General features: G+C 32.7%; 1 protein-coding gene across 1 annotated transcript in view; it reads right to left on the reverse strand.

The window, feature by feature from the left end:
• The window catches only part of DPYD (dihydropyrimidine dehydrogenase), a gene marked incomplete at both ends in the record, with an annotated part of 741,074 nt that overhangs the window by 498,327 nt on the left and 217,011 nt on the right, over positions 1-25,736 (reverse strand). Inside the window, one exon of the mRNA XM_084242233.1 lies at positions 21,861-21,948. Within this exon, the coding sequence (XP_084098359.1) occupies positions 21,861-21,948 (88 nt within the window). The remainder of the gene's footprint in view (positions 1-21,860; positions 21,949-25,736) is intronic.

Consider the following 25,736-nt stretch of genomic DNA (forward strand, 5'->3'; position numbering starts at 1 on the left):
TAATTAGAATTATTCCTGAAACACTGTTAAAACAAATACAGTTTAAACTTTTGAATTTAAAATGAAAATTTTGGGGCCTCCCCAGTGGCGCAGCGGTTGAGCGCTGGGTTGCGAAGCTGCCCGCGGCTTCTGCGGCGCCGGTTCAATCCCCGGCTGCTCCCCAGCCACAGGAGGAGGGTCCCACATGGCAAGCAGACCTCTCCTGCCGCCCGCTGCTCCCCTCAGCAGTGTACTTCGGTCCTTCTGCCTGCTCTGCTCCCCGCTCTGGCTCTGGTGAATTCTCTCACCCTCCCGCGCTTCTGACTGTACCCAGTGCATGTATAAACAAAACAAACAAAATAAATAAATAAATAAAACATGCCTCTATTAAAAAAAAAATAAATAAAATGAAAATTTTGAAAAAATTTAAGCCAATTAATGGTTGAAATATACTTATGAAAACTCACCTAAAGTAAATCAAGTTTTCAGCGGTATGTTGTTATCAATATGATTCTATCAGTTTTATTCTACAGATAGTGCCTGAAGTTCGTGTCAAATAAACCACAAAAACAAGATCAAGAAAACATTTTATTTGGTGATACCAGAATTCAATTCTTGTTAATGCTCTATTAAGTACCTCATTACTTGTTACATTTATTTTTAGGTTTATAAATTAATCTTTCTCTACATATCTAAATATAAATTTCCTGAATGAGCTTTAATAGTCAAGGAGAAAAAATATAAGAAAATGCTTTGAAACTAATTACAAGAATAATCTTATGTAATCAACAAATGCAGATCAAAGAACATTATTTCAATAATGCCAATACTGATATAATAAAGCTTTATTCAGTAGGACATGATGAGTTTGACTTTAATGGTAATGTTGGGTTTTATCCTATGTAGATAGAGATTAATATAATATTGAAAACCTTAAACTACAGGTATTTTAGAGTAAAAGACTATATAATTATAGTAGCTAATACTGGGCCTCCCCAGTGGCGCAGCAGTTGAGCGCTGGGTTGCGAAGCTGCCCGCAGCCTCTGCGGCACCAGTTCGATCCCCGGCTGCTCCCCGGCCACAGGAAGAGAGTCCCACATGGCGTGCAGACCTCTCCTGCCACCCACTGCTCCCCTCAGCAGTGTACTTCGGTCCTTCTGCCTGTTCTGCTCCCCACTCTGGCTCTGGTGAATCCTCTCACCCTCCCGAGCTTCTGACTGTACCCAGTGCATGTATAAATAAATAAATAAATCTTAAAAAAAATAGCTAATACTAAGTGGTCATTTATTTCCTACTCTTATAAGAACACCCCTAGTTCTAAATTATAAGGAAAAGGCCTAAGCATTTAAGCCTAAATATTCATTTCATTATTTAATTCATACTTTGTCCAAGTTCAAGCTCTAGTCATCTGTTACTTGCATTGTACAATAGCTGCCCAGCTGATTTCTTCATGCCCAGCCTTCCTACTCTCAAATTCATACCCTTACCCAGACAGTCTATGCTGCTTAAAACCTTTCAATCATTTTTTTCATATTCAATACAGTAACAGCCCAATTTCCTTTTCATCCCAAGTCGACCTTCCATGATTTCCTTTTTATCTACCTCTCAATCCCAAAGACCCAGCAATCAGTAATTCACACACTACAGATTAGTTCACAGAACTACTCCTGTGCTAGAAGAACTCCACTCTCCTTTCCTTCTACTTCCAACTCCTAATCATCCTTTTAACTCAGTAACAATGCCACTAACTCTAGTAAGTCCTCTGTTTCTATCTTCCCACATCTCAAGACACACTCTTCACACTTAAATTCTTCAGGGCTATGGATAACACTGGGCACCTCCAATTGGGCTCCCAAAACAATCTGGGCATCTTTCAATTACTGCACACATTATCACACTGTGTTACACTTATGTTAGTTTGCATCCAGTGAGATTTTAATTTTCATGTGGTCAAGAAAAATGTTTTCCCCATTACTGAATCCTAAACAATCAGTTCCTATGACTTATTTTACTCAACACAATATCTAGGAAGATTCATCCATGTTGCTGGATGTGTTCAGTACAAGTTTAGGCTATAATAGTGGTTTATTATTTGTTGCTGAGTAGTATTCCATTGAGTGTCTATGTGACATTTTGATCCATTCAATAGATGAATGTAAAAACTTTCTAATATATATATACACACATATCATATATATTATATAGTATTTTTTTCTCTCAATCATTGAGTGCTATTATATTTAATAGCACAGTTTCTCATTTTGATGAAGTGCAATCAATTTCTCAAATTTTAAGTTTTTTGCCTTTTTTGAGTCTTCTATTTTAAAATGTTTTACATTTATTATCTACTCACAAAGATTTTCTAAGATAAATGCACAATTTTAATGAAAGCTGCAATAATAACCACTGAACCCTTGATACTAAGCACTGTGCTAAATTAACTTAATCATCAGCATGACCGCCATAAGACTAATTATCATCTCCATTTCCAAGATGAGGAAACCTAAACAGTGAGTGGTTAAATAACTTACTTAAGGACATATAGTTAGTAAGAGACAGAGTTAGGGTTAAATTCAGCTCTGTTTAATCTGGATCTCTTTCTTTTAACATTTCCTGCTTTATGACTATGATTTTAAAACCTGCTAATGGCTAGATGAGGAATCTTAAAGAACCAGAGGTTTTTATTTCTAGGACAACTCATGGTAAATGTGCTACTCTGGAGATCTGGGGGAACCCAATGACCATATTTATATAACAGATTATAGTTTGTGCATGGATGTATGGGTGGTACCTGTTCCACATATTTAGTGACAGAAATTCTTTGGTTATATGTATTGCTCTGAATAGTTACAGCATTTTCTACACCATGTATATTGAACTACTATTCATTAACATATGACAAAGTAAGTCTTTGGCAAAAATCACATCTTGTTTTTCCTTTCACTGAAGTTTTAGCCTAAACACAGCTCAAAATGAATCATCTCATTCCTCAAATTTGAAAATAAGACTTTTTCAACTCATTTTTTTTCAGTCATGTAATGCTTTAGTTGACCTAGATTACTTAAAAGTGGAATATAGACAGTATAAGAATTCAAGTTTTTGAATGACTGCTAAATTAGGTTTCCATCACTGCAGTTTATATATCTATTTATTTTGCGGTTTTATCTATTTTCATTCACCTTCATTTCTTCCATTCCTAATAACTGTACATGAGTACTATATATTCTTCATATGATCATCTGATTTTCATATAAACCCAGTTTGTAAAACTCTAGTAACATAGTATTATATGCTTATGGATGAATTTATATTCAATTTTTAACATATAAAACACCCCACATTTTTTCTCATCAAAACATTCTGTACTATAACCGTAGCAGAACTCATCACTATACTTAAGGAAAATGCAAGTGGTTGCTAAGACAAATAATATATTGTATTTTTGCAAATAGTATGTCTGTCATAATAATTTACTAAGGGGGTTACTTAATGACCTGATAGGATTAACTCCTTTTCAAAGTAATTAATTACAACCTGAATATATTGTATAGTTGATTGGAACTGGCTCAAACCAGCTTTGTGTGCTGGTTTTACTTATATATGCTTGAAGGGAAAATACTTTTGTATTTGTCTACAATATTCATTTAATAAATAATCACTAATTTCATTGTGTGAATTTCAAGAGCTATCACTTTTTTTAATTACAAATAAACAATAAAACTAATCTCCAATAAAGGTATGATATCTGCTAGTTCCCTCTGTTATAAAAAAATGCTTTGCTTCCCTTCTATCCTATAAAAGTAAACTGGTATTAAAACCTACCATAAATATAAAATCAGTTAAGTAGCAATTTAATGTTATTTGTCTATATCTCTCTACTTTGCTGTGCAATTTTTTCTCCCCACTTAACATTTTCTCTTGTTAGTGCTCTTAAAGGTAAATTTAAGGTTTTCTCTTTATCTTTCTCTACACTCCAAGGAAAGTGAACTCCCCTGTCTGACATGTTCACCTTTGAATTCTTCCAAACTTTGATTTCTTCTAAACTTCCAAACATTTTCACCATATTTCCCTAGCAATAAGGAACACGTATCCTAACAACTTTCAAACATTAATATATGTGTTATGCTTTTTTAGTCTCTTTTTGTTCTTCATCGCTTTAAATATCATTTCACGTTTTTTGTTTTCCATTTACTTTTTTACCTTGTCATAGAATGTGTTCAGATTTCTCTCTAGTAAAACAGTAAAAACAATCTCACATCTTTGCCTCCCTTAAGCAAACAACACACATTTACTTCCCTGTGGTTATTGTATGGAGGGTGATAGAATTATGAGAAAACCACAGATTAGATTTCTGGTTTTGTTCTTGAGCATCTCGGTGGCCAGAGACAAGCCACTTATACCTACCAGGCATAGTTTCTTCCAATTAAAACTGATGAAACTAACACCTACTACCTAGAATTGCAGTGTTGTTTGAATGAGATTTGATGAGTTCATGTGTGCAAAGCCCCTAATGCATAGTAGACATTCAAAAAAAATTGGCAAAGCATATAGGTATTGATGCCTAATGTCAAATTTGACATTTACAATATGAGAGTCATTCAAACAAGTGTAATTTATTTGCATTAGAAAAGAAAAACTCTTAAAAACACCAAGTGTGCTTTCTAGAATATTTTTTTTCTTTTTTTTACTTTTCTCAACTTTATCAAATTACTGATAGAGCTTTTAATGTTCTTTTAAAAGACTCCACAAAGGCACCTCCCACAACTTAGATTCAGGACCCTAAAAAGCAGCAGCAATTCAAAATAGTCTTTATAGAGTAATCACGAAACATTCACTAGGCTGATTAATATACATTTACGATCTCCAAAAAGTCTTGGCTCAGGATTTTAGTTCATGTTCATTGTAACCAGTTTAAGGAAAACTCACATCTGTGACCAGCAAGACAGTTTAACTGTTCCATGTCCTGCCACTCATTTAACTGGGGGGCAGAGTGATTAGGGACATGGTAAGAAATCCCACAAGTCCCAGAATCCCTTCATTATCCTATTAGAAATAAAAAGTATGCTCTCAATAAGAGCTAATTTATAAGAAAAATGTATATAACTTTTCATCTGAAAGGTAGGTGGACTTAAAGTAGGTTTGAGAAGTCATTCTTTTCTGTGGATATATAATCAGCATAATTTTAAAATTTAAAAATTTAATGAATGGCAATACTAAGTAATAGATATTGTTACCAGATTCTAAAAATTATAAGGCTGAAGGAGAAAGAATTTAGCCTAATAAAAATTACCAATGCTTTAAAAAATGTTTATGTGACTTAACATACTTTGTATATAGAGTAGTAAGTCAACTTGTAATGCAATTCATTACTAAAAATTCTTTTTGTTAAACGGATAAACTGAAAGCATGAGATCAAAGAATTGTCTAAAATGTTCTCTCCCAACCCCACCAACTTGGAGAAAATTTTTACACACAACACTATGATAAAGGACTGATCACTAAAAGCTACAAAGAGCTGATGAGACAACAAAAACAAAGAAAATAATCCAGTGAAAAAAATGGGCAGAAGAACTAAAAAAAAACCTTCTCCAAAGAGGAAATGCAAGTGGTTAATAGGTATATGAAAAATGTTCAACATCACTTGTAATCAAGGAAATGCAAATCAAAACTACAATGAGATACCATTTTACACGAGTGAGAATGGAACATACTAAAAAAAAACTAGCAAAAACCGATGTTGGTGAGGATGTGGAGAGAAAGGAACTCTCCTGCATTGCTGGTGGAAGTGCAAACTGGTCTAACCATTATGGAGAGCTGTGTGGAGATTTCTGGACCTACTAAACATAGAGCTTCCATATGATACAGCAATTCCATGCCTAGGTATTTACCCAAAGGACACAGAAACATCAATTCCAAAGAGCACCTGCACCCCTATGTTTACAGCAGCACTGTTTACAATAGCTAAGCTTTGGAAACAACCCAAATGCCCAAAAATAGATGAGTGGATCAAGAAGATGTGGTACATATACACCATGGAATATTACTCAACAACTACTCATGCAATTTGCAACATGGATGGTGCTGAAAGGGATCATGCTCATCAAAATAAGCCAGAAAGATAAAGAAAAATATCGGGTGGTCTCATTCATAGCAGGAGTTTAGAAAACCTAAATAAGTGACCAGGAAAAAGAATAACTATAATAAAGAAAAAGTCAAAAACAACAAGCAACTATAAACCAGAGACACACTACAGGGGGAAGTGGAGGAGAGGAGGGATTGGGGTCAAAATAAGGGGGGTACAATTATATGGGGAATATAACCAAAATGAAAATGCATACATTGTGCAAAAATGAAAAATGATGTAAGAAATATATAATAAATAAAATTAAAAAATAAATAAATAAAATATTCTCTCCCCATCCTGCCCATCCCTTTTACTTTTGTACCAATCAAACTACAACTGTAAATTAAGACCACATGTTTATTTTTTCTACATTATTGAAACTTTAGAAATCAGTGATGTGTTCCTAATGCATACTTTCTTATAAGACACTAGTGATGCACATTATTCAAGGTTGAAAACAAGTTTATTTTAGAGACCTTTCTATTCATATTTATAAATTAGAAGAATTTCCAAATTGCTATTATAATACTATGTTTTGATAAAATAGAAAATATAGCAAGCCAGGAACAATGTTCTAATGAAGAAGCAAACTTAGAAGGAAAAGAACTGTTGTTTATTGGCTCCATAGACAAAGATGCCAGGATGCATGGATGAACACCAACTACATATGAGAAATATATTTTGGTCATCTGAATGACCAACTATATATCTCTTATAAAACATAATATCATTCTACCATATGATGGCTTTAGTGAAAGGTTACTTCTATTATTTCTATTACCCCTACAACTATGAATGATGTGATATTGACTGAACTTGATAACCATGAAGACTCATGAGTTTTCTGTTACTGCAAACAGCAACTGATACCAAATTTACCTCTCCTGCTCACACCTTTCAGCTGAATTCCAGATCTAATCAGGTTCACCCAAATGTTAACTGGCTCTTTCTATCAGGTATCACAAGGAATCTCCAACATGACAGATCAGAACTCATAATCTTCCTTTCTTACCATGCTGGTAAATTATCACCACAGTCCATTTAATTGATCAAAAGGCGCACTGAAGATATCTTTGTCTTACACCTGTTGCTCAATTTCTCAACCCACCTCAAATTCTCAATTTCTACTCTTGTGTGTATATATGCGATACGTGTCTACCTTGCACACAAACACAGTTCATACCTACATGGGGCTGGGGGCGGGGAGAGAACAATTATTTTTAAAACAACCTTGTTTATTTATTTACAGTATAGGATTTCTCCCCTCCAGTGTGGTCACCATAGTTTACCCACTGCCAAAGTGCCCACAGTTGTCCACCACACTCTACGAAAAACAGTTGTCAAGAACTTGGCTCCACTTTAGGGCCTAATACATTTCAATCTGTAGTACTCTAGAAGAAAACCTCACAGTTGGCTCAATCATTACAGATTTATTCCATTTTCTCTGGTAGCCATATTTTCTCATAAACCAGAATTTTCCTATCAGAAATTCTGGTCAACTAAAGGGGAGCAGAAATGGTCATCCCAAAATGTGCCACTTTTGACATGTGGATTGTTTTGAGCTGAAGATAATCAAGATCCAGCAATTTCAAGACAAAATTTTACTTCTTCCTTAAATACCTAAAAGAATTTGGATAGGAAGCCTGGGCCAGAAAAGAACTAGTTCCAGATAACATTTTATTGTAATGATGTATCTGCAAGGCAATCCAAACAGCTAAGAAGTACCTGCTGTTCTTATTGTCCTGTAAATTGCTCTCATCTCCTTTTGAAATCCCAGGCCCTTACACCCTTCCTTAGCATGGGATGGCAGATAAGTTTCAATTATCTAACTTGCCCTTGAGTCTCATCCTATTGGGTACTTGTACATGTGTAATTAAATTTTATGTTCTCCTGTTAATCTGTCTTATGTCAATTTAATTGTTAGACAAGTCAAAAATAAAAAGAGAAGAGGGGAAAATTTGTCCATTCCTATACTCCCAAAATTGCAGAAGGAAGAAAAAAGACACACAACAATTCAACTTTCCCTGGAGTTTTACATTAATCAACCATTAAAGGAATGATTGATTCAACAGCAGAGGAAAACATACAAACACATACAGAACTCCAACAATTTATTTGACTTTATCAGTCATAATCTTTAGAAAATAACTTAAATCTATACTTCAAATATTATTATACTAATTAATATAAGTGATCACAACCTTCTCAAAATGATAGCAGTATTTTTTATTATTAATCTTAATTAGCATTCTAGCTTTGTGGGTTTTTTTTTAATTTTATAAGTATCAAAATGGTAATTTCAATCTTTTTAAGTCAGAAAGAACAAAAATTGAATCAATCAATTTTTAATTTATTTTTTACAGTCGGTCAAATGTTGAAATAAAATATGGTTTGCTCAACCACTTGTTACAGAAGAATGGATTTCTACCTGACCTCTTTACCTGTCAAATGAAGAAAATTCATGAATTTCATTCACTATCCACATTTTTTTTTTCTATTCAGTACTCAGTTGAATATATTTCTTATTCATTAATCAGTAACACATTTTCTACGGACTTCAATAAGCCTATATAACAAACAATATTTGTGTTTTAAATTGAGAAGGTGGATATGCTTGCATAAAAATTTAAGGATTTTTCAAAATAAAACCCAGTTTACTTTCCAGATTTAAAGTCACAGATGAGTTTTTTGGTTTTTTTCCTTGATAATGGAATCAAGCATGTACTTAGTGATTACTTTAAAAGAATAAAACATTACACCTGAGAAGTAAACAAAAATAGGTTTACCTATATTAATAATAATTTACATATTAATATCGGCAAAGTATCAGGAAGAAAAAAATTGAGTACACTTTTCAGATAACTACATTTAAGTATATTAATGTGCTAGTGCAAAATAACCAGTGCTGGATATACCTAAACATTGGTGTTCTTAAAAATATTCTATGAACAGGTCCATGTTCTCAAAACAAGTTAGGTAGGTCATATTAGACAAAAATGTTAACTTGATTTATATTGTATACAGACTTGCAGTTAAAGGCTCCTCTGGTCTAAAAACTATTATAAAATACAAGCAGTTATGTAAAGTAATTCCATGGTCCACACTGTGCTACTCAATTCTGACTTTTCATCTTGAGTACAGTTTTAATGGCACAAAGCCATGCATATTTGTTTATATATATTCTATCCTTATGGCTGCTTTTGTATCATAGGAGCAGAAAATTGACAGGTTAAACAAGAACCATTTAACCCACAAAACCTAACATATATACTAATTATTTATTATAGCAAATTTTGCCGGCTCCTCACTGAACACTGTCTTTTACTAGTTAGATCAAATAGAAGATACTTAAGTTAATTTATGTCTTTCAATATTCTCTATAATCTACCACTTATAAACTGGTCTTCCAGATGAATCTGGTCCTCTCTCTTCACCTTTCTGGCACATCCCCAATTAAAGTCTTCATAATATCACACATGATCAACGTAATTTCACTTTTACTGAGAGAGGTCCTATTAATCTGTCATATTGATTAATTCTGCAATTAACCTATATATATTAATATTTATTATCCCTGTGTTATCACTGCAAGTTGGTAAAAGACAGGATGCAAATAAAAGTATTAAAACTCATTGTATCCCATCTCACAACTATTAGAATAGTTATTACAAGAAGATAGACAATAACAAGTGTTGCAAAGGATATGGAAAAATTGGAACATTTCATTAATGTTGGTGGGAATGTAAAGTGGCACAACTGCTATTGAAAACAGTAAGATAGTTCCTCAAAAATTTAATTACTGTATGATTCAGCAATTACCTTCAGGGTATATGACAAAAAAATAAAACCAGGGAGTTGAAGAGATATTTATACATACATGTTTATAGCATCATTATTCTGAGTTGCCAAAAGGTGAGAAGCAATCCAAGTGTCCATTGACAGATATAAGGATAAAAAATGTGTATAATAAAGTGATAAAATATCACCTTAAAAGTAAATGGAATTCTAATATAAGCTATAACATGTATGAACCATAATAACATTATACTCAGTGAAATAAGTTAAATAAAAGAACAAACACTGTATTATATGCTGGTATCTAGAATAGCGGAATTCACAGAGAGAAAAAGTAAGTAGAATGGTGATTACAAGTTACTGGGGTGGGGAGGGAGTGAGAATAGCTAGAGTCTAACCCATGTAAACATGAAATAAGTAAGAACTAAACATAATTATTAAGAGTGAATTACAATTAAATTTAAGGATAGTCATAAAATTTTAAAACATCATTATTATGGCAGGGTCAACACAGAGGTTCAGTTAAGAGTAGGACTTTGGTTTCAAATCCAGGTTCTAGTACCAAGAAAATTACTTAGCAATCTGTATACAATTTATGCTTGTGTGAAACGAAGGCTATCAATAATATCAATCCAAAATTACATGGTGACAAAGTGATTTGTGGAAATAATTTACCCAATATTCAAATATATTTAAGGTACCACATTTATTACATTGATATATACAAAAATTTTAGTATTTATTGATTGTATTAAGTAGTTTTATTGCTTTTCTAAATAAATTATAGAGTTCTAATTTTCTCTGCAATCTATAATCCCCAACATACTGCTAGACATATGGTAGAAGTTCAATAATATAAATTTTTTAATGATTTATTTATGCATACTAGAACTGGGGTATAGGCCAGAGGTGCGGGGGTGAAAGGATTCACCAGACACAGAGTGGGGAGCAGAACAGGCAGATCTATTGAAATACACTGCTGAGGGGAGCAGCAGGTGAGTCAGGAGAGGTCTGCTGCACTATGTGGGTAGCTCCCTGGCTGGGGATTGAACTTGTGCTGCAGTGGCTGTGGGCAGTTTCATAGTTTGTGTCTTAACCCCTTGTACCACCAGGGAGGCCCCAATGATATAATTTAAAAAGTGATCACCAAAGGCGAAGAACAGAGGGAGAGCATCTGATTATGATCTGATCTTTATAAAAATGCAAAAAAAAGAGAATTTTTGTCCAGTAAAAGGAAATTTAACCACAGATATACTAAAAGGCCACCAATTTTAAAACATATAATTCTCGTACATTTGTCTGTCTGATACATATAGGCTGATAATTTTATCAGTGAGATATAGCTAATAAGACTCAACAAATGAAACTGTGATGTACATTAAAAAAAGTTAAAGTAGTGATTTTCCAATTAAACATGACTTTCCTGTTCTAAAGTTGGTATTGTCACATAATCCTTTGATTAACCCAAATATCAATATCTTTTCCAAATTGCACTAGTGAATGAAGAGTTGGATGCACAATTTATATCAGTACACAAGCAAAGTGAACATCTGTTAACTTTCTGCCATCTAAGTTTGTATGTGGGGGGTAGGGCAGGTGTGAACACAGCTTCTGATGTGCAATGAGCTTTCCATCTGCACACCAGGTGGCACTGCATGGGTAATCAGGAGATGATAACAGGCATCAAGATTTCTTATATATTTGAACAGAAAAAAGTAAATAAACAAAAATTCTGTTAAAAAATCTTTTTTTTTAATGTCCATTGTGACTGCTCTTAATGGTGTACTTTAGAGGGTCATGTTATTTGTTATTTGTTATGATCAATAAAAATTGGTTATTATCACAGAATTATTTTTTCATATATTAATCCGTTATGTAACTTAAATAATATTACAAATTAATGAGTAAGAAATTGAGAAAGTAAAGTAATCAAACTAGATTCTCTGCCTACTGATTTTTATTTATTCACTTAAGCAGATCTAAGTCACACTGTAGAGTTTTAGGGGATTTAAAACATGGTAGTGGTAAATGCTCTTTAAGCAATGCAAATGCAGTCTGGAAAAAAAAAAAAAACTGATTTTGGGCCTCCCTGGTGGCGCAGCAGTTGAGCGCTGGGTTGCGAAGCTGCCCGCGGCCTCTGCGGCGCCGGTTCGATCCCCGGCTGCTCCCCGGCCACCAGAGGAGGGTCCCACATGGCGCGCAGAGCTCTCCCGCCGCCCGCTGCTCCCCTCAGCAGGGCACTTCAGTCCTTCTGCCTGCTCTGCTCCCCGCTCTGGCTCTGGTGAATTCTCTCACCCTCCCGCGCTTCTGACTGTACCCAGTGCTTGTATAAACCAAAACAAGCAAATAAATAAATAAATAAAACATGCCTCTATTAAAAAAAGAACGGATTTGATAAAAACTTATATCAAAAGTGAGTTGATATAAATGGCAGAGTTTAACCTGTTTAAACATGAAATCTAAAATATATGTAGAAATATACCTATTTCCTCTAACATGCATTAACTTCTGTCATTTCCCAGTCATTTTTTACACCTCTCTTATTAATTCATCTTTCCTTGTATGGGCTTCTTAATTTTACTAAATTTTACACAGTAGTCATTTGCAAAAGGTAAGATAAGCAGAATTGCGTGGTTTGCAGTGTGAAAAAGCTATTTAATAGCATCCTCCTAGCACTAATTGGAAATCACTGATGTATTATACATATGTATTCAATGAAGTTGTGATTCCAGATTCAACTTCATTGAATGGAGGAGTAGGGAGAGGAAGTTATATGGTTCTCCTTAATTCTTCTATAGCAGTATCTACTAATTCAGTAATTTCTAATTTTAACTACCTTAAAGTTTATCCTTAACTATCGACATTCTACTTCTAGAAGGCAATATAGTCGTATAGGATGATTACTACTTTAAAAAACAATTCGTCATGATTCCCATAGTATATATTCATGACATTCCCTTCCAGATTCAAATGATAACTCTGACCCATAAAACTGTAACTGATAACCACAAGCTGATGTTGAAAAATATATTGATTCTTCCAATAATTTTCCAACTTTCTTTTCAATTACTTTAAAAGAGATAATTAAGGAATTGGGAATTACTCAAAATATAGTGTTTAAACAAAGATAAGGGTGAAAAGGAGTTTTTTCCCCTTTAATTTAGACAACTACTGTAAATGAAATATATAATCATTCCATGAAGTACATGTGTTATTTATAGACAGTGAAAAAGGAAGTGGTTGTCTTAGAAGACAATCATTGTTTCCATGCAAAGTTGACAAAAATGCTCAATATTTTCACATAAGATTGTATTTTACAATGTTTTTTAAATAAGAACAGACTATAGAATGTTTTAAAATAACCTACTTGACTAAATAAATTTCTTTCTTGTAAGTTGTGATATAAAATGAATAGATGTATTTTAATTAATTAAATAATCCAATAGTTATTGAACATCTAAATTATTATAGGAATTCTATCAACAGAAAATCCATAATCAACATAAAACTTATTAAATACCCTCAAGGTAATTAAAACTATCTTTACAAACATGCTAAAAAAATTTCTAGGGCCTCCCTGGTGGCGCAGGGGTTAAGATGCAACCTATGAAGCAATCCACAGCCACTGCAGCACAAGTTTGATTCCCATCCCGTCAGGGAGAAACCCACATGGCGGGACAGACCTCTCCTGTCTTGCCTGCTGCTCCCTTGAGCAGTGTACTTCGGTCCGTCTGCCTGTTCTGTTCCCTGCTCTGTCTCTGGTGAGTCCTCTCACCCCCTGCATCTCTGGCCTGTACCCCGATTCTTGTATAAAAATAAATAAATCTTTAAAAACGCTAATGCTCAACAGTATGACACTTGATGTAGTGATACAACACTAACATAACATCAGAACTTGAAATCCATTGCCTTTGAATGGGCTATCAGAAGCATAAACATGCACATGCAATTCATTCATTCAAAACAAGACATAAAAGGATACTTTTAAATATTCATGAATTTTTTAAGTTTAAATGGTTAAGTATAGTTTCAAACTCAAGGAGTTCTTACATTGATTTATATTTCTTCCTTTGCCTTTTCTTTTTATTCTCCAATTATTTTACTGTAAAAAAAATTTATTGTTACACTATGTAACAAAAATGTGTTGATTGTAGAATACAGCAATTTAAAGAAATAATACTTATTCTCATAGGTTTTTAAATAGTGTATTTTTCTGTGTGGCAAGGGGACATGATTATAAGCACACCACCAAAAATAAGAAAAGGAAAACTGTATTCAGTCCTCCAGTGATGTATAACATATTTTGTTATGTGTGAACACAGAATATCATTAGTTCAGCAGGATAAGTATAAAGGTCTGATGTTGGAAGTCACACATAAGAACTATGGACTAAGCATAGGCAGGCAGTAAAGAAAAAGTACAAGCCATGGTATAATTATGGGAGAGTACAGGTTACTTATGATGAATACCTAGAAATCTGGTGATTGGGAGAGGTCTACAAGAGGTATATTGAAGGCTATCTGCATATTTTTGGACAAATATGTGATCCCACTAAAAGTCATACTAAGAAAATATAACTTATTCTGAATATAGTGACATTTAAACCTTGTTTTGAAGAAATATTAGGTCATATAAAGCAATCTTCATATTAGACAATCATATTGCTAAGAGAGAATGATCATGGACAACAGAGAAAACCATTGTAGGCACCAGAATCACTCATCATTAAGATGATTAGCGTGGTCTCCTAATATAACGAGACTGTTGATGAGTTAGTGTCAGTCTGGTAAGTTTGGAATCAGAAAAAGATTTAGAAGTCTAAGGCTGGACTGACCTGTATATTTTAATACGGACTCAAAGAACCCAGATTCATTGATAGAGGTTCTTTTGAAGAGATAGTGCAATCTATCCTCAGAGTCTATTTTCTCCCTTTCTATACTTGCAAAGATGACCAATGCCTAGTAGCTGCTTCTGCAGATTAAGATGCACTTTTTATACATGTGTTAATAATATCAAAGGATAATTGCCCTACATCAATTCTATATTCTTCTGGGGGCTTTGCTTGAACTCATTAAGTGATGATTTAATGAACTCTCAGTTGGAATTCTATTTCCCTCATTTCTGAATATTTGGGAGCCAACTCACAATTATACCCAAGTATGTACAAGTGACACTAGAACAGACAATATTACAAATTTTTAAAAGCTGGATTGGCAAAATAGTCATGCCCTTTTTTTCTAGCAATTAAGTCAAGTTTATTATTTTAAAATAACCTGTTCAGAAATGTATATAATACCTAAACAACGTCAATGTTTGCATGTGGACAGAAGCAAAGAAGTCTAAAAGCCTTAGCATATTTTCTTCTAAATAAACAAAATAACAAAATTGTGTACTATATAGAATCTCCTGATTAAAAAACTAATTAAGAATAACTTTTACAGGAAGAATTCTGACTAAGAAGGCACAAGAGAGTTAACTAAAGACCGCAATGCAGCAATTTTAATAACACAATCCCTCAATAGATTTTCTTAATTATAATTATCTCTTCTTCAGCTGTTATAATATTTGGGAATCATCATATTAAAAAAAAACAAACTATTTTTGATGGTAACTGAAAAAATGTTAGTAACAAGAAAAGGGACATTAAATATCAAGTCTAATTTGTACATAGTATGAGATCCTGTGTTCAAGAGCCTTAAGTTGGATGCCTCAAAGTGAGCAGGTGACATCAGCTTACTTGCTGGCTTCAGACAGTGTGTCTATTATAGCATTTTATCTTGAAGTATGGATGCTTACATTTGTTCAACTATTCCTAGGTTCTCTTTAAAATTAAAAATCTTATTGTCATTAATTGGCTTTAACTTTCTTAGATATTAATTTCCTTATCCATAAAATAAAGTTAATAACTACTCCAGGATCATTTTAAGAGTTAATGGGATAGGGGCCTCCCTGGTGGTGCAGGGATTAAGATGCAACCCATGAAGCAATCCACAGCCACTGTAGCATGAGTTTGATTCCCAGCCAGCCAGGGAGAAACCCACATGGCGGGACAGACCTCTCCTGTCTCGCCCGCTGCTCCCCTAAGCAGTGTACTTCGTTTTGTCTGCCTGTTCTGTTCCCCATTCTGTCTCTGGTGAATCCTCTCACCTCCCGCATCTCTGGCCTGTACCCCAATTCTTGTATAAAAATGCACCATGAGCAGTGAGAGTGAAGGCAAAGATAAACACCTGGGATTACATCAAACTGAAAAGCTTCTGCACAGCAAAAGAAACATTAAAACAGAGAGTCACCCCACTGATTGGAAAAAAATCTTTGCACTCCATCCAATGGATAAGGGAGTGATCACAATGATGTACAAAGAACTCACAGGGCTCAACAAAAACAATATAAACAATCAGTAAAGAAATGGGCAGAAGAACTCAAAAGACATTTCTCCAAAGAGGAAATGCAAATGACTGACAGGCCTTTGAAACAAAGTTCAACATCCCTTATCATTAGGGAAATGCAAATCAAAAGGACACTGAGATACCACCTTACACTAGTAAGAATGGCACATATCAAAAAAACAAGCATCAACAAATGTTGGTGAGGATGCAGCAAAAAAGGAACTCTCCTAAAAATGAATAAATCTTAAAAACAATAGTTAATGGGATAGATTGTATTAACAATTGAAAATGGAATAATTTAGGCATTACTTCTACTATTTCCAATATCACTATTACCAATATCACCATCACTACCTATGATATTTGAATATCACCTGTCTGACAAGAGATTAATTTCCAAAATATATAAAGTCTCCACACCACTCAAAAAAAAAAAAAAATCCACCCAATAAAAATGGGCAAAAGACAAAGACATTTCTTCAAAGAAGACATTCAGATGGCCTACACAGAGTATGAAAAAAAGCTGAACATCCCTTTATTATGAAAGAGTACAAATCAAAACCACAATGAACTATTACCTCACTAGAGTGAGAGTAACCTATATAAAAAAGATGTAAACAACAAAAATAGCTTAGAAAGTGGAGAAAAGTGGAACACTCATCCTCCACTCTTGACGGGAATGTAATCTGTGGTAGCCACTATAAAAAATGCTATGGAAATTCCTTAAAAATCTAAAAATGGAGATGTCATATGATACAGTAATACCACTTCTAAGTATTTAACTGAAGAATATGTAAACACTAATACAAAAAGATTTATGAACTCCAGCATTCAGAGCAACATCATTGAAAATAACCAAGGCACGGACTCAACCAAAATGCCCACTGATGGATGGATAAAGAAATCTGTATTATATATTCAATGGAATACTACTCAGCTATTAAAAAAGATGAATTTGTGTCTTTTCAGCAACATGGATAGAACCTGAGATGATTATGTAAAATGAAATAAGTCAGAAAGTCAAAGACAGATATGGAACAGTCTCACTTATATGTGGAATATAAATAATCAAATAAACTGGAAAAACACAGCAAAATCAATTTCATAAAAACAATATAGGTATTTGTAATCCATACAGAATAAGGTTGCTGTAAAACTTAGTACTGTAGTTCTTTCTTGAATAGTATCAAGAGCCCATAGGTTGTGATGTAATGATGAAAAAACACTGCAATAAAAAGGAGCTAGACATTGGACCTAATTGTTTGAATGCATACACATCTTTTGAGTAAACCCAATTCATTAGCTTGGACGACGAGGATATGAGAATTCTACAGCTGCTTCCCACATTTCACATTTGACACTGGCCAGAGCTTCTGACAGTTTTCTGATGAGCAATTCCAACTTTCAGAAATGAAAAAATCACAATAAAGATTATTGATTCCCCATACATATTCACAGCCTCAAGCGCTCAGGGGTTTTTGTGCTTCTCGGCAATTCTGAGGACTGGTTCTTGGTCTGAGTTGAGGAGGACATCGATTGTTTTCATTATATCTCGTCTGTCATAGAGATAGCCCAGAGAAGGCTGAGAGACAATTGCTAAATCTTTATCAAGGAGGCTAAGTTGTTTTTGTTTTGTTCAAAATAAAAACAGCTTTTCAAAAAATAAGTATGTATATGTTTATACATATAAGAGCTTTGGTGGATGATGAGTGATACATGTGCACTTATGAAGGTATGAAAACATATCCCCCTAAGTTAACATAGATTGGTAAATAACTGATAAATTTAATAAAATTTTAAATCCCAATTATATCAAAGACAAATCAATCTGGTTTGAATAAGAAAAAGATCTTCACCTCAATTTTCTTTTTGTCCTGAAGAAACTAAACCTCTCATTAGTAAAGAGACAAGTTATATATAGGTAATTTCTTCAATATGCAATGTTAAAACTAGGGAAGAACCTAAAAGTGAGTTACTTTTCACCAGGAACATCACCCAATATTAAAAATCAGGACATATGAGAACACACCATTGTTAATGCAGTTAAGTCAGAGTTAATAAAGTCATTTTTTCTTAGATAGGCTAATATAGAGAGGAATAGTATTTATCAAGAAAGAATATTTAAAATATAGTACTTCAAACTACAGAAAGAGAAAATACTCCAATTTCATTAAGTGACCTATGTAACCAACACGTAAGTACTTTGTTCTAAGTGTATCTTCTTTGCTATTAGCTGCATTACTGATTTCTCTCAATGAGAAATTCACATTGTCAAATAATACTGATGATGCACACTGGTGGCAGAGACCATTATTTGTGTTCTTTCTATAAATCTATCACCCTCTTTAGTTATTCTAATAGCTCTTCACCAGAGCATATATCCACAGGCAAACATTATATTTTACAGCATCCTTCGCTGCTAGTTATGTTTATGTGACAACTAGTCTACTTATGTGCAATTTGTAGACCCTAAACTTAATAGAAAGAATTTCCTTTTCCTGCTTTCCATTTTTATTTTAGCATGGATATGGTCAAAGTGACCATATATAGACCAAAGAGAGAAGTCAGGATTAAGGATGGTTCACACTATTAGATGAGAGAGAACTAAATATTTATCTGTTTTAACCATCTATTATTTTCCTTTCTTCAAGAGATCAAACCTATATTCTAAGTAACACAGAATTCCCATCTAAAATTTATTCCTCCCTCCAAAGTGAATGCAGAAAAGTAGATAAACTGAGTGAAGTTTAATTGCAATATAAGAATAAAAGCATGTAAGGAGCTCAGACTGTCCAAGGAACAGGCAGTTTTATGGTAAAACAAAGGTCATGCATTCCCAACTCGGCAATCAAGAGTGTCAAATAAACATTTCCTGGAAGAAAAGGCTACTTGTCTTCTACAGAGGGAAGCTTTATTTTCTTCTTGACAGTATAAAACTCTCGTATATATTTCATACAAAATACTGAAATAGAACATAACTGCATTCCACACATCACTACACCAAAATGTCAAAAGATTCACTTCTCAGCATGAAAATGCACAGCAACATAAATATGAAAGGACTCCACATTTTAAATGCTGTATTCACACCTCAGTGCAGAGTCAAATGGAGTATTGTGAACAAATGTAGCATTATCAAATAACTGAAGGGGATTTAATGGAATAAAGTAAAAAGGGAAAAACCTGAATCATTGATTTTGGCAGATGAAGGATATCTATGACTAAAATCACTGAGTAAAAAAAAAAAATCATCAATTAACTATTGCAAAATTTTGTTATAATTTGCTTCTTACACAATTAATTTGGAGATATTTCAATGTTGGTTATTTACTGGGCCCCTATATCTGCAGTACAGAGATTCTTTGTAGACTAAATTCATAAAGATACATAAAACTATATTAGCATATTACTGTATTAATGGAAAACAAATCTTTTATAAACAGTGGCCCCAATGATAAATTTCAAATTGTTATTTGGGTCACCGATATTTTAGATCTATCATCTGACTAAATTTTCCAATTTTTTTTTAACAGTTTTTGAAAATGTATTCTCATTAAGAGTAACAGCAACTCAGTGATCCAACACTATTGGTTTTCATTAAATATATGTGAAAGATACTTGCCTTATTTCTTTATTTAAAATTCATACAAATATAAGGTTGAAAAGTAAAATCAAAGTCAGGTGTGTTGCCTGAAAAATGGAATTTAGGGAAAATTTGAAGTCTTTTCTCTTTACTATTCTTGATCTATACCAGATGATTTTCTTAGATAAAGATAATATAGAGAAATAATGATGACAATCACACTCAAGTGTCTGAAAGAAAGGAGGTTCAATGTAGACATTTAGGAGTTAGAACACAGAGAAAATGTATTTCCCTTTTAACAGTTTTTAGTCTAAAATATAGGAGTGGCACTTCTTTGTTTATTGCAGCACTATTTATAATAGTCAAATTATAGAAAGAACTTAAGTGCCCAAAGACAGTAAAAGCATATAAAGAAGATGTGTTCTATATGCACAACACACAGCCACTAAGCTATTTTAAGAAATAAAGTCCTGTGGGCCTCCCCAGTGGCACAGCAGTTGAGTGCTGGGTTGCGAAACTGCCTGTCAGCCTCTGCAGTGCCGGTTCGATCCCCGGCCACCCGGTGAGGGTCCCATATGGCACTCAGACTTTTCCTGCCACCTGCTGCTCCCCTCAGCAGTGTGTTTCATCAACCTGCCTGTTCTGCTCTCCGCTCTGACTCTGGTGAATTCTATCACCCTCCCGTGCTTCAGACTGTACCCAGTGCTTGTATAAATAAATAAATAAATCTTAAAAAAAAATTAAATCTTGCAATTTGCAATCACATGGATGGAACTGTAGGGAATTACTCTAAGTTGAATAAGTCAGAAAGAGAAAGATACCAGATAATTTCACTCAATGTAGAATATAAAGAAAAAAAAAAGACAAAAACAGTCAAAACTAAAAAAGAAAAAAAAACCTAGAAATCTGACTACAGAATAGAAGTTATCAGCTGGGAAGGTGAGGTCAGGGGATAAATGGAGAGGAGTCAAATGGACTATGGTAGAGAATGTGGGGGGGTTGGCAGGTATGGTGTGGCACTAACATCTAAAGAAGAGTGAAACTATGCCCTAATCATATACAGAATTGTAAACCATTGTCTCAATGAAAAATAATACAATTAAAAATAAATATAAAATAAAGGTGATGTTCTTAGACTTGATAGCAATTATCTAAAAAGAGAACATACATCACCCTGATAAGAGAAGGTTAGTAGGGTAAGCATTTCCAATGATTTCACTCCAGAAATGTTATTAGAAATGATCCCAAGATAAATGTTATCCAATGTGTATCTCCTAAGGAGATGAAAAGCTTTTATCTCTGTGTTAAATTTATTGCTTAGATATTCATATTCAAGAGCATGAACAGTATAAGACAAACTAAAGGACATGAGGATGGACTTATTCCTTTTGTATGCCATATTGTCTGTAGTATAATTGTAAGAGAGAATGAACACACTGTTTATTCTCTTTGGTCTCTCTAAGCAATAAACAGAAGCAAGAGAATGTTGGAAAACTCAATCTCCTTAGAATACTTGTGAGCCCACAAGGTACATCAAGTACATTAGTATTTATACATATGACTTCAAGAACCATCAATAAACCTTTTTAAAACACAGTAATATATGAAAAGATTTGAGGAAATTTTGCAAAAATGAATAGATCAAGAAAACGAGCCAATTCCATTATTTCTGCTCAATTTTGACCATCCCTAAGGCCAAATTCAGAACTTCCATGGCACAACTGTAAACATTTTACCGTTTAGAGATGTTTACTTGTGACGATCGTATAGTGAGATTAAAAGATAATGACTCTTTAATAGAGGTAAGGCAGTCTAATTAGTAATAATACAGGAAATTTGCTTTGGCTATTTATTTCTGTCTGCTATTGCCTGAATAGTTATAGTTTTGACCATAAAGATCTCTGAAGGCAGTTATTCTTCTAGCCACTGTGTAGAAATAATATATATATATATATATATACATACAGAAAAATATTGAAGGTAAGCCACTCACCTATTCCAATGAAAGCAGCTTTGTACCCTTCTTCTTGCAGAGTGCCAAGAGTCATTTCATTCACTGAAAGGCTTTTACCACAAATTATCTAAAAGAAATAGCATTTGAATTAGAAAATTCTGTCACAGAAATCTTAGAAAAATGTTGAAACAAAAATATTCAAGTCCACCTAAATTCTGGACAGTATAACAAACAAAACAGTATTTTTTCTAAAACATTAGTAGTATCAATGGATAAAAATATCACAAGGGATTTCAGTAAAGTCCACAATTTGTGGTGGTCTATATTGGAAATTTTGCTACAGACCATCAGATTTTACAAATATATAAAAGTTAAGACTACTACTTCTAATGAATAAATTTCATTAAACTAGAATTAATCTTTTGATGTGAAATCACATGAGAATATACTTTATAAATTAAAAATTATATATATATATGATAAAGAAAATAAGAAAAATATGAATATACTGCAAAAACACAGAACCCAATAAAAACACTACCCTAAACTATTTTTTGTGTGAAAGGAAAAATTAAAACTGTCAATATAATTACTCAGAAAAATATTAAATACTAAAACATAAGGATACTAATAATGATTTAGAGAAATACATAAGTTTAAATGGTTTCATTATTCAACCTAGAGAAAAAAAAATAAACTATGTAACTCAAGAGCTTGAAAAGGAGTAACAAATAGTAAAAGGATAGCAGTGTGAGAGGAAGAATTAATTAATCAGCAATTAGTGAATCGAGATTTATAAATCTCTGAGAGCAGTTTCTTCTAGAGAAATCATACCTAGTCTGATCAAGAAAAAAAGGTGAAAAACAACAATGTGTAAGTTTTAGAAATAGAAAAAAAATCCAGGCACAGATAATATACTTTTATTGTAGGGTAAAATGTTTATATCCACATTAATTAATTCAAACTTCTCACATTTTTCTAGGAAAATATATATTGGCCAAATTAATAAAATAGGTAGAAAGACCAATAACCATTAAATATACATATTTTTAAGGTGAATTTTCTGTTTCTCAAAAAAATGCCTTTAAGGTCAAAAGAATAAAATTTTCAAATTCAGTAAAAGGATAAGCCTCAAGACAGCATTCCTGTCAATAACATAATGAATAACTTGGAAGCTTATTTTTATAAGGTTAGTATAATTTTATTACTAAACACATATCTAACAAACAAATACACAAGAAAAAACAAAATAGATTTTAAGCAGATTTGAAATTATAAAAATAGCAACAGTAATTTACTACTGAATTTCCAGTTTTAATATTAAATGCATAAGTGAATTCAATATTGAATGAATAATTGAATGCACAAGAAAAATTTAAAGAAAACTAGCAAAACTAATTCTAAATAGAAAAAATATGATAAAATATACAAAAATGGATTTATTTCAAAAATGCAAAGATTAATGCAATTCAATATTAGTTTTCTAAAATGGGCATTTAAAATGTTATACCTTTCTCAATTGAAAAAAAATAAAATTTTAGTTTTCTAGATTTAGAGAAGAGTGATTTTTCAAAATGATTTAAAATTTTATCTCTTAGGGCCTCTTTCTTACACATGAAAAGTTGTCATGTATTAGTACTGTGTAAAACATTACTAAAGATTGCAGCCAATTAAAATAGTGGAAGAAATAAGTATATGTCAATAGTACAAATGAGAAGGAGATAAACTCATTATCTGCTTCTGACATAATATTTAACTTGAAAAATTTATCTTAAAATTAAGAGTAAATTATTGGCTATTAAATATGAAAACATTGAAATTATTCAAAAAGAAATTTAGTTAAGGACATAGAGAGTGAATATGATGAATTAAATTCAGTTTGGGAAATGATGGGTTTATGTTATCTAGATGATAAATGTGCTCATTAAAATACTAAGAATAGAGAACTGGATTTCAAAAGAAGGACAGTTCTAGACTAGTCTTAATCATACTACTTGGCAAAAGTAAATTCTCTATAATTATTTGCTAAATAAATGGAACAAACCTATTAGAGAGGAAAAATTGAAAAGGTGGAAAAAACTTAATCAAGGAAAATGTTTTTAAAGGCTAGTTATTTTTAAAACCAAATAAAACATCTAGAAATGAAAAAGAAAAAAAGAAAATAGAAGAGGCATGAAAGCTAAAATATATATGTACATACACACAGGTGTATACATATGCATGGATATATATATACCTATTATATACAAGCAAACAAATACAAAATAAATACCAAATACCACACAAATATCAAAACATATGAGACTATATCTCATTGCACAGGAGTCAAACAGCATGAAACCATAGAAAATCCATTTTATTGCCAGGAAATTACTGGTGACTTTAAAATAGCATTACTTGAAAGGTACAAACAGAAGGCAGGGTATAGGAAGAAACTGGTGATGAGGAAAGGAAGAAACAAGGGTAGGGCACTTTTTAAAAAAATATATTCTCTAAGGTTAAAACTGTTAAGTCATAAAAGCAGCAAGTATTTTATCAATGGTTGCCAGTCCGTAGCACTGAAAAGCTCAATGCACTCTCAGAATTGTACATACAATTTATTGGTTAGAAAGCAACTTTAAATTTTTTCCTCCTTCACATGCAAAAACTTATAGTTTTTTTTTAATTTATTTATATATATATTTTACATCATCGTTCATTTTTGTACAAGTTTGCTATCTCCTCTCAGGTGTAATCCCCATAAAATCATCACCTCCAAGACATTCCAAGAGCACTCTTGTGTTCTTCTCTCCCCTGTTTTGATCCCTCTCTGATTTATAGTTTGCCTGCAAGTTTGGTCTTTTTATTTTCTGATCCCTTCTAAAAAATGAAGTTTTAGCTTTAGCTTAAGTTTTCATTTTTTATATTATAAATTGATAAGCCTATATAAAATGATGATAAATCATTCCTATACTTTCCCAAAGGCAACCTAGGCTCTAAGACTTTTATTATTCTAGTTATTTTATGCATTTATGTTTGTATTTTACACATATGTTAACAAAATACATTCACCTTTCCGCAGATACTGACCATGGCTAGGGCTATTAATTGACTTTGTCAAGTTTATCTTTCTGTACAATTAGAACATGACATGATTTTAGCTAAAATGTATATTTTCTGACATGCAGTACATGACTACAACTGAGTTGCTGAATTGATGAGTTTGTGCAATATAACTAGTGCTGTAAAAAATTAAATGCAATTTTGCAATTAGTTATAAGATAAATTCAGAAGTACCTCAAATTAATTCTGATTCATTTTCAATTGGTAGTAATACCTAACATATTAGTTTGAAATCTCAATAATCATTTCCTTATTTAATGAGATTTATGGATGAACTTGTATTCAAAATAAAAGACATTTAAAGACCTTTTCAGAATATATTTTATATAGCAAATGTCACAACTACATGGTTTATTTTATACTATTTTGGAATGCTAAGGATTCATAAAGTTGTGAACATATGTACTACATACTCATTATAAAACATTTTGTTTAGTGGTTATGTGCAAATGTTTCACACACAACCACTATCAAATGAGATGTGTAAAAGCACAAAAATGTTTTCAGTGTTTTCCTTTTTATTATTTTAATTTTTATTTATAAATGGAAGAGCCATAAATAATCACTTTTCAAAACATCATCTCCATGTAGTATGTAAACCACAGATTTTTGTCAACCTATTGATTAGATCTATTACAGAAAACACACTTCAAACAAAAACAGCAATGTGTTCAAAAGCCAGATTATAATCCTGTTAATTAACAGAAAAGTAAAAAAATATCTAAAACTATAATCTGGAAGTACAATGTACCAATCTTATGACCATCTTTAAATTAACAACATAATATATATATATATATATATATATATATT

The sequence above is a fragment of the Talpa europaea genome, assembly GCF_964194135.1.
Source record: "Talpa europaea genome assembly, chromosome: 9".
Lineage (NCBI taxonomy): Eukaryota > Metazoa > Chordata > Mammalia > Eulipotyphla > Talpidae > Talpa > Talpa europaea.